This window comes from Chondrus crispus, genomic scaffold, assembly GCF_000350225.1.
Source record: "Chondrus crispus Stackhouse genomic scaffold, scaffold_117, whole genome shotgun sequence".
In the NCBI taxonomy this organism is placed as follows: Eukaryota; Rhodophyta; class Florideophyceae; order Gigartinales; family Gigartinaceae; genus Chondrus; species Chondrus crispus.
In genome coordinates this window covers 174,708-185,517 of record NW_005178982.1, presented here as the reverse complement: position 1 = coordinate 185,517, position 10,810 = coordinate 174,708, and the positions used below count along the sequence as shown (strand labels likewise).

Genomic DNA, 10,810 nt, shown 5'->3' with positions numbered 1-10,810 from the left:
CACATCGCATGCTTGGATAGAACGGGACAAGACCCTCTTGTGCGTAAATGTAAAGCCTATTATATATTCGCCAGTATACTTCCCGTACTTTCCGGGCAGGATGAAATAGCCCTTGCAGGACGTAGAGGAGCATAGCCCTGGACCCAGGGCAGCCGTAAGACCCTGTATGGCGAACATCACAGCGTTGATTACATGGGGAAGCCTCTGTGGCAAGGAATTCGATTGCATAAGGGCAAAACGCTGGGGGCTTTCTTGAAAGCGATCGGGTTCATCATCCCATTAATGGATCCCGAATACGCCAATTACTATGCGAGGGAGGTGACAACGATTCTAATACGAGAGTTCCGCTCTCCAGAGGAAGAAATGAAGGTGCTAGTTCTGAAAGTTGTGATGCAGTGTGTGTCTTGTTCCGGTGTTGAGCCAAAATATGTCCGTGAAGAGATCGTTCCAGAATATTTTCGATGCTTCTGGATTCGACGGATGGCCTTAGATCGGCGTAACTTTCGGGCGGTTGTCGACACAACATTGCAGATAGCCATCAAGATTGGGGGGGCGATGTTATCGCGCGATTAACGGACGATTTGAAGGATGAATCTGACCCGTACCGACGAATGGTAGTCGAAACAATTGAGAAAGTGACGGAGAAACTCGGTCTTTCTGACGTTGACAAGGGACTCGAATCTCGCTTAATAGATGGACTTCTATACGCGTCAACCACACCCTCGATCTCATCGAGACCTGCCTCGGCGACTTTGAGGGCTCCTTCTTTTACCCGGGCCCGGAGCCCTCGTTCGTCGACATCTCTGTAAGTCCTCATCACCTTTGTCCTCGCTTTTTTTGCTTCTCCAAACAATGCCCGCCTGATCCTAACACCCCTTCCTCCCCAGCCACGATCTTCGAGCGCGCGCGCTCCTCTCTCAAGTTCTGGCGCAACCTGGAGCTAGCCGACGGCCGCCCGAACCTACGCCGCTGGTTTGCCGCGCGGGACGCCTGCGAGCTCGCCACGTACCTGCAGAGCGACGACTGAACCCACATCGGCGCCCTGCCGCCGCAGATCGGTCCGGTGTCCTTCCTGCGCACGCGGAGCCCGGTGTCGCTGGCCGTCGAGACGGCCCGCAGCAAGCACGTGCTCAACGATGGCCATGAGGGCGCCCAACACCGTAAGCAGGCCGCCAACGCCATCTGCCGCAACCACGCCGCTGTCACGAAGGACGCCATGCGCGGCGTCAAGGGATGCCCGGACGAGTTTCATAGCGTCACGGACTTTGCTTTCAGGGTGCTTAGCGAGGTCGTGTTGGACCCGTCTAAGCTGGAGGAGGCGGAGATCCGGGTTAGGGAGACTGTTAAGACCGAAGAATGGGTCATGCTTGGACATGCTCTTCGGTTTGAACGAGTGAGATGCTGCTCGGAAAAAGTTGGGGGATACATGGTGGTGCAATTCGTTCATTCATTGGGTGACTATGGAGGTAGGATAAACTATATCGGTTCCGCCCTGTTCACTCTTGCCGACATGAGCAGCCGAAATGATTTTTTCGAATGCTGATCGCACCCCTCATGCGATTTTCCCGAGTGATGTCCTCCACTAGAACGAGCTCCGACTTTTTCACCTGCTCTAATACTGCAGCTTCTGATAGTGAAGGCGTGCGATTGTTGGCATGCAGCTTAGCGCGTACTGCTGAACCCGTCTTGACACTGGTCGTGCAAATCCGAACTTTACGTAACCTATCAGGGCAGAAATGTTAGTCTAGCATTCCCGCCATATCATCATCGTCACTGTCGAAATCATCTTCCAAATCTTCTGTTTGATGTCTCCACTCATTGGTGCCGCTTAGCACAGCGCTTTCGCTGCTGTCAATGTCTTGCGGTGCAGAAATGTTTAATCTGGCGAATGTCTCTTTGGAGATTTTCAACACCCCACTGATAACCTTCTCTTTCTCCGATCTACCCGGTAACATCTCTCGCAGCGTGATTTCGGGTATCAAAGATTGGCTCCTCTCACTTGTCACGTCACCACTGACAGCTGTTGCCTCATCATGCGTTGCCGTTGTACTTGAAGGATTGTAGTTCGCCCGAACAGAGAACAATTGCCTCAGAAACTGAGCAATCCGATAGATTGTTCGAAGCATTGACGCATGTGATCCAAGAGTCATTTCCTCACCACAATGGCAATAGGCGCAGACGAAGCGCAGAGCAATTCGCAAGATGTTAATGTTGCGCTTGATCTCTGTGACACGGTTTTCGCCGTTCGAACCACCAGTGACGGTGACCTGATAAGTCGCCTGTATCACCAGGTCTTTGCTTTCCGATATAAGAGCAGCCAGAAGCTTCCGATTGGTGACGGATGTGTGTGTATCCCACCCTACAGTAGTGTCAGGGATCTCGGAAGCGGGGACGGATTCCGCATCACTGTGCAAAAATCGAAAGGTGGGTGACGAGTGAGAGCGATGGAAAGAGTCATATTCACTCCAGTTAACCAGTAGAAAGAGGCCGCTCTCGAACATTTTGACCTTTGAGCGATCCCGAGAGATTCTCAAACAGTCGTTAATAATAGTGACGATCCTCTTGCATATGAACAGATGTTTGCGCCTAGTCGGGCAGGAGGGATCCGGAGGTAACTCGGCCTTCACGCACTCGTGATGCATTCGCGCGGTGTGCAGCGTTTGCTTGTCCAAAACACCTGGTTGCAGCCAAGAAGGCTTCGTAGAAACAGAAACATCAATTCCATTGCGGTCAGCATCCCTATCAATAAAGGCTTTGGTTGTTGTAAATTCTGCCGCATATGCTCGTATACTTTCGTCGGAGAGATTTCTTGCGTTCATCACCGCACGTTTGGCTGTACTGAAGCGAAAACTTGCATGCTTTTTGCCCAGTCCGTGTTTGAATTCTGAACGAGATTTGTTATGTTTGAGCCCGAACAAGAGGACGCTGACGACACGCGATGTCATCCGGGGGTCATCCTGGTTATTGTGATAGACATCCATAAACGAAGATAGAGTCTGTGCAAGCGATCTTGACACGGTATCCGCGTTCACTGCCGCATTGATTTCGATAATAACTGTGGGGTTGTCTTTGAGAACGTCCTTTTCCAGGTTCTTAGTTGCACCTTTCCGAGACCCTCCCTGCACCCTTGATCGAGATGGTATTCGCGAACTACCTGCAGAGCTTTGAAGAATGAGGAGTTTGATGTCCTCTAAACTGGACGCCGTATTGGCATTGCTTTTCACTAGGTCCGATAATGTGGCATTGCAGCTGGCCAGCTCTTCTGCCAACCTCTTGTGCATTGCCACTATGGATCGCTGCAACTCAGTGCTCTCAAGCGCGGATGAATTCGATCGGGGTGCGTGCAAGGTAGGGCTCGAACGTGCGGCAGGCTGTAACTCGGTGCTCTCAAGCGCAGATGAATTCGACAGGGGTACCCGCGCAGTAGGGTTCGAACGTGTGGCCTCAGTCTGAGAGGGTCTTAGTCTTCGACGCTTCTCGGCGCTTCCAATTCCGGCCTGTAATGGCAATGGACGCCTCTTATGCGCGGACACTGTACGTCGCAGACCCATGTTTCCTTGTGCTTCTTTTTGGGGGCTGGATGATGGCGAAGCTATGACTTGGAATGAAGGTCCCACAGAATCTGTCCGAAATCGCAAACGGGAAGATCTCCGCCGTGTCTTATCTGCACCCGAAGACGCTGGTGTGTGTGATTGAAGGGAAGAAGGTTCTGTAGTGTGAAGAGGTTGGCGCGGTGATGAAGGAGGCGACGACGTGTCTGGAGAAGGAGGTCGGTGAGATGCGAGAACGGCTGATTTCGCGCGAGGGGGTAACGAAGATCGCAGATTTGATGGAGGAGGACAAGTGGTGCGTTCGGAAGTCGAAATGTTTTCCTGGGGTGTGAGGAGTGCCTTCGAAGTTGAAGGGATGTTTTCGGAACCACTATGCGTAAAACGACGTACATACCGCCTGGAAGAATTGCCCATCACGTTGGGAAGCGCGGCAAACTCGAACTGCGACTGTTTGTGCAGATCACTTAACTGTTTCGCGGGAAAACATTTTTCAGAAGTATGTATTAGTTGATTGCAAAGACAGCTTCTACCATGCCCGCCACTTCCACCATTCGCACGCTGCGCCGCCCGCGCGCCCCACCCCCGGGGCCGATGTGCCGGCGCTGCGCGCCCGCGCCGGCCTTCGCGCTGCCGCCGCCGGTCTTGGTGGGCGTGCTGGCGGTGGTGTCCGTGTCGGTGACGCTGGCCTTCAACACACTTCTGCCGCCGCGCGCGCGCGTCTCGCTGCCGCGCCTAGCGCGCCGCCTGCGCCTGCTGCTGCCGCGCGCGTCGCGCCGCGCGTCGCGCCGCCCGCCGCCCGCGCCCGCCGCCGCGCGCCCGCCGCCCGACCCCGTGGCCCAGCTGGACGGGCTGCGCGCACGCGCCGTGGCACAGCTGGACAACGAGCGCATCGCCTCGGCCGCGCGCCTCTCGCACGACGACTTCGTCACCCTGCCCGGCCTCCAGCGCCGCGAGCTGCTCGCCACCGCCTTCGCCGAGATCGCCAACGCCCCGCCGCACAAGCGAGCCCCGCCCGCGCACACGGTCGCGCCCGCCGTCGACGCTTCCACCCCCGCCGCAGGCGATGGCCGCGCCGCCGTCAGGCCGGCGCGCTTCTTCTGGAACGCCGCCGAGAGCGTCAATGGTCGCGCCGCCGCGCTCGGCTTCGTGCTTTGCTTCGCAAGGGAGGTGCTCGAGCCCGGACATCCGTCGCTTGTGGACCAGGTCGTCGATGTCGTCGTCCCTATCGCGCAGAAGACGCCCCCGTTTCTTGTCGCCGTCGTCGACCAGATCGTCGACTTGCTCACGTGATTACCGCGCGGAGGGCCAGGGGAGGGAAGGCCCGCGTTTGGGGACTATCGTAGTGTAGATGCGCGTCGTAGAGTAGTGTGCGTGGTACTTGTTCGTCCTATCCGCTCGCGTTGACGCCGGGGGGGGGCGAGGGAGCCCGTCTCTTGCATGTCGACGCCGAGTGCCGTTTCGAGGGCCGAAGGTTTTGCCGAAACGCCTCCCGTGCTCGACTCAAGATCAGTCTCCATCCCAACAACATTCGGAATAAATTGTTCCAATTTCTCCCTCCCGTGCCTGCGCCGGCCGGCCAAACTTCCACTACCCCATCCCATTCCCTTACTCCCACCAACCCACCACCAAAAGTTTGGGAAAACCTAATCGCCCTTATCAGCACTTGCGAAAAGCACCAGGCAGCTACTTCCCTCGCCAAGAAAGTGCTTGTCCTCATCAAGTCTGGAAAAGTTTTCAGTGGTGATTTTTCTAGTAGCGGAACGGAAGGCCCCGACGGTGTGGATCCCAAAGACCCTCACACCTGGTCTATGAACCCCTTTGCGAACATGCTAGAATCAAAAACTTGTCCCTTGTCAAGAAAATCGCACGATGTGTTGACGGCCAAGGTTCTCATCCCGTTTCGAGGGCGCGATGAGGAGAGAGCTCTCTGCGCATGGTTATCTTCAGAGGGCAATCTGAAACAGTTGCAGGGCATTTGCGATACCATGCTTTCCCTGCCCCCGCTCACATTGAAGTCATTACACTCGGCCATCCGGTCTCAAATGAAAAATATGACCGCATGCAGAGTCAGGGACAACTATCTGGTGCAGACGTGCTTCAGCTCCCTTTCCAAACAAGAAAACTTTTTAAAGCAGCAACGGCTTTGCAATCGGCGAACACAAATGTGGACTTGTGGCTTGATTATCTGGATTTCGAAAGGCGCATTGCACGCGAATCAAAGCTGGCAACAAAAGTCAACTGGCAGGCATTGAAGACTTTAGACGCAAAGCGAGGAGAGCTCTTTACAGAGAGACAAATTCTCCGCAACCTTGCATGAAGAACAGCGTGCTCTTTGGAGCGTGTTGGGAAAACGCTTGGGACGCACCATACTCGCACTGATAGATGTCAGACCTCTCAATGACTGATTCTAACACGGGCCGTTTTATCCATCGGGCTGAAACACATTCAATGCAATACAACATTACGCTCCACTGTTCTACTGCGTACTACCAACTCGCATCTCTAAATTCCGAGCATTGTGGCGAGCCTTTTTTTGCCACAGATCTGTCTCAGAAGCAGCGCATGTTTTGCCAGGTGAAGCCCACGATAGTATGGGTGTGGGGGGGGGGTAGGCGGGCAAGTTGATTTACCGCACAGCATCTTCAACAGTGCTATCGCCCTCTTCGACGAGTTCGGCGCGCTCTTCTCTAGTCCATTCATCTTTGGTGCCGATGGAGACTTTTGAAGCACTGAAAAGGCGCTGTTGGCATATGACGGCAATGGCCATCATGACGGCACACAGGCAGAAGACGGTGGTATTCTCATAGTTTTTGTACAGAATGAGGCAGACTATGAGATTCAAAGGAAGACGAAAGTAGTTCATAATGGCGGATCGGGTGACCTTGGGAACATACTTTGCTCGCATGGTACCCATAGCCGGAAAGTACAAACCGCAAATGACCTCAAACGCAAGCAGAGCGCCGTACACCTCCCATACATTGGATGATATGGTGGTGACGACAAAGCAAACGACGCCTATGATGTACATATTGCGCATGAATAGCTCAGCGGGTTGTGTCTTCATAAGAAAGACGAATAAAATGCTTCCAATTATGAAGCAAACCATGAAGGAACTAAAGATCATGCCATGCGGAATCTCGCCAAGTGACATGGCATGCGACGCGGCCTGTAGCGCCGGGGTCCAACTGAAGACCATGAGATACATGGCAGACTCAAAGCAGGACTGAATGATGCCGACAAGCAAGATCTTCTCATCGGCAATCATCATATGCCAGGCACTGCGCAAGCCGCCGGTGACGGTCTGCCTACTATCGCCAAAGTTCTCGGACCAGGACAACATGACAATGAGGCCCGTGGCGGCGAGGATGACAGCGGCCGTATCAAACGGGGCGACCTTTCCAAACTGGGCAGCGACCATGCCAGCAATCTGGCCTGCGACAATGGCGACGACAGCATTCCCAAACTGGGCCTTTGAAAAATGTCGGCGATGAGGTTGGGATCAAAGCCGCGGTTGTTATGCTCCGACACAAGCCACGACTCAAAGGCCGAGAAGAGGATGCTGGTAGCAATGCCCGCCAGCAGCCTGCCGACCATCAAGGTAGCAAAGTTCGGCGAGTGCTTGGTCATGCAGGACAGGGCGTACGTGATGACGAAGACTAGGACGTTAAACTTGCGGCCATACTTGTCGGCGATGGAGCCGATAAAAGTGCCGAAGATGGCGGACGAGCCAAAGCCGGCGATGAAGAGCTGGGCCATCTCCTTCCCGTAGCCGTACGCGGCGTACAGCGCGTAGACGTAGGGCCCCTGCAGCCAGTCGGCCGCGATGGCCAGCAGGTATACGACCAGTTAGTTGTTCTGGAAGGCTGGTGGTACGGCAGGCGCTCGGCGCGCGGGCCCAGGAAGAGGGCGTAGCCGCGGATCACCTGGGCGTCGATGTCAAGCAGCGCATCTGCCAGGCCCAGGCGGCACAGGGCGTCGTGTCTTGGACGGTGTTTGGACGGCGGGTGACCACGCACGTGTGGGGGATCGTGGCCGGGTGGTGGCCGGTGGGGGATAGGGCGGCGGTGAGGTGGCGGGGGCGGGGGGGTGTTGCATGGTGCGCGCGGGGGGAAAGGACGCTAGAGTAGAGCAGGCAGCAGACGACGAGGATGGAGAGCGTGCGGCGCACGATGGCGCGTCGCGGCTTAGTGAAACATCGAGGTCGAGGCCGCACGCATGTCCCACGGCGACGCACGCTGGTGCCAAGCCTGCGTCCAGCGTAGTAGCCTCGTGCAGAAACCGGCGCGCGACCTCGGTCTTGCCGCACGCGAAGGAGTATTAGCTGACGGCCATCCAGCTGACGGCGCTCTTCGGATCACGGTCCACCAGCCAGTGGGCTTCTTGCAGACGAAGAATAACGGCACCCGACTTGCGAAATTCGACGAGCTATGAAGAGATGAGGGAAGGCCACTCCGGTGGCACTCCGCACAAGAAACGGCGGGGGGATGCTACTGCGGTGGCACTCCGCATGTGATACGACAGCACTGCACGGTTGACCCAGATTTCCGCCCTGCTGTACCTACTGTTACCAAAAACGATACAGGAACCAAGCTCCCAAACAACACGGTTACAGATAACATATACGGTAAATCCACGCCCGATGGATGAAAGGAAGACGGCAACCACACTGATTTCAGTCCTGCCATCCCCAGACCGGCATCAGCCTCTCTGAGCTGATATGTCACTATAAAGGCAGGCCCGAACCTCAGAAGCGCTGCCATGGTAAACAGAACAAACGTCGCTGCTCTTTTTCGCAGCAAACCAGGAATGCAAAACGCAAAAATAAAGAGAAAGCCTAGAGAACATAACTTGGGCGACATTGCTTCGAAGTCAGAAAGCGAAAACAAAGCAGACAATAATCGTATCAATCTCGCCTTCATCCCAGTCTCAGGCACCCCGTTAAACGAAAACGGGTGCGAAGCATGCCGCTGCGAAGCTGAATGAATGGTGAGCAGATGCGGTTGTCCATCGTCATACAGGGACGCATTCCACGGTACCCCATACGCAATCACGCAAACCTCAGGAGCACTCTTCTCAGACTGCTCCCCTGTTCGCTTCTCGCAGTTGGACGATAACCTCTTCACAACACCCAGTGGCACTCCATCAACACGAGCCTCCAGCTTGGACCCCTCCATCACGCGTTGAGGCCCGACAAGCCGCACATGTGAAGACATCAACGCACCCCACCCTGCGCCGACACTCTGGGTCAAACGGGATGACACGGTCATTGCGTAGTCAGATATACCATGAAGTTCTTCCTCATCTGATGAGTCTTCATTGTCGTTCCCCATGTCAGACGCTCTGACGGCCTTACCATCGTCTGTAAATAAGAGACGATTGGCACTAGGCATTGCTTTTAGCAAGTCCAGTTTTCGCCTCTTGCGTTTCCGCATCAGAATCACCTCGGAAACCTCATAAATGCTGTCACCCGCCTCGTTAACATTTGACGAGTTAATTTTGTGATTGCAAGTCATTTCCTCGCTTTTAAACAATATTTGGAATGTTCATAAACAAAACTTCTGTTGTTTCAGAAAAAGTGGCGATGTACCGTTCATAGACAACATTGAGAATGTTTCTTTGGTCTATATGTATTGCCGCCACACATACAATAGTACTGTTATTAATGCAATCTAATTACCGTCTTTGGACAATAATAGTAATGTTTTCCATGTCAAAAACATTGCTTTTGGACAACGTTTCGTTATTTCTTTAAAACTATCGTCCAAAAACAATACTTTTTATTGTTTTTCACGGTTTTGCCTCCGCAGTGAATGTGTTCACGACTACGTACCACCCGCAAGCCAACGGCCAAGTTGAGAGGTTTAACCGCACGCTGATTTCCGCGTTGCGAAAATATGTTGGAGAGCATCCCAAGGACTGGGACTTATTTAGCGACGCTGTGACGTTCGCCTACAACACACAAGTTCATCGAACTACAAATATTGCGCCCTTCGAGCTGGTGTTAGCTCGGGCGCAGAGAAGCATTGCGTTACAAGCGCAACCAACTTTGGAGAACTTTAGCTCGTCACGAGCATACTACCTGAAATGGCAGTCGTGGTTGGAGAGCCTAATGCGAGGCGCCGATAGGAGTTTGCGGAAGGAACAAGCCCGGTACAAGCGAAATTTCGACGCACGCCTTCGCAAGCCGCAGTATGAGATCCCGCCGGGGTCCTACGTGTTCCTCCGGAAGGAGCAGGGCACGGCTAGCGAACCAAAACACAAGCTGGCACAAGTCGCCACAGGACCTTATCAGGTTAAAAGATCGGATCAACATACAGTAGTCATTGCCATTGGCGATCAGGAGGAACGCGTATCGCGAGACAGGGTGGAGTTAGCCCCAAGCCCGATGGACTATGCGCCGATAACTGGCCTACGGCAAGCGCTACAGTTCCTGGGAGAGCCGGAGCTAAACGAAAAAGGAGAGGTAATGGAGGACGAGGAACGTCCTCACACCCGTGCGCCTACGACCGTCCAGGATAATTTTGTTGGTCGAACGTCGACAGCGGAGACACCTCCAGACCTACGCGAGTTCGGAAAGTCCAGAGAAGAGGATGAGTTGGAAGATCTTCGGAAGGGGGAAGGACAGTTGGACACGCAGGAAGAAGGACCCGAGAGTCAGGAGTATGTGATCGACAAGATCGTGGACTACGGCTACGACGAGGAGAAATTAATTCTCAAAGTGAGGTGGTATGGGTATACCATCGAAGACGCAACGTGGGAACCTATTGAAAAGATCCCCCGCAGCGCGGTAGTCACATATTTCCGAGGGAAAAGGCTGCCCTTACCCACGCAAGCGTCGCACGCACAACTGGGATAGCCATCGTAAATAGAATTAGTAGGTTAGAGACAACAGAGAGGTCAGAACTTCGACGAAAGAACACATCTACGGGGTTCGCAGATAAGGAGTTTGAAGGAAAGGAGAGCAAGGCAGAGAAGCGAGACTGTATCCTTGGATGAGGCATTGAGGCTCTCGGGAAACACACACGCCTCATCACGGTACGCACGAGAAATGACGTTTCGAACGGACGGTCCGCCCACGTGGGGGGGATGATGAAATCAAATTATATATACATATATAAGCGTGTCGACAACAATCCGCTGAACAGGCGACACAAGTGAGAAGTCGATTCCAGCCATGCTGTGAAATTACAACCAAAAAGCAGGAAAAATTACGGCAGCTGCAGTACGCACGATAAGTGGTGATTGTTTGCCACAGTCGG

At 54.0% G+C, this 10,810-nt stretch overlaps 2 protein-coding genes across 2 annotated transcripts; both read left to right on the top strand.

The window, feature by feature from the left end:
* Window positions 1-363: 363 nt before the first annotated feature.
* Window positions 364-573, top strand: CHC_T00001880001 (hypothetical protein). The gene has a single exon (XM_005712811.1). It carries the CDS (start codon window positions 364-366, stop codon window positions 571-573), a length of 210 nt encoding a protein of 69 aa, XP_005712868.1.
* A 569-nt stretch (window positions 574-1,142) lies between these two features.
* On the top strand, window positions 1,143-1,397 carry CHC_T00001879001 (hypothetical protein). The gene has a single exon (XM_005712810.1). The coding sequence runs from the start codon at window positions 1,143-1,145 to the stop codon at window positions 1,395-1,397; it is 255 nt and encodes an 84-aa protein (XP_005712867.1).
* Window positions 1,398-10,810: the final 9,413 nt, after the last annotated feature.

Coding starts and splice junctions, on each gene's coding strand:
- CHC_T00001879001 (XM_005712810.1), top strand. CDS start 1,143: ATGAGGGCGCCCAACACCGTAAGCAGGCCGCCAACGCCATCTGCCGCA.
- CHC_T00001880001 (XM_005712811.1), top strand. CDS start 364: ATGAAGGTGCTAGTTCTGAAAGTTGTGATGCAGTGTGTGTCTTGTTCC.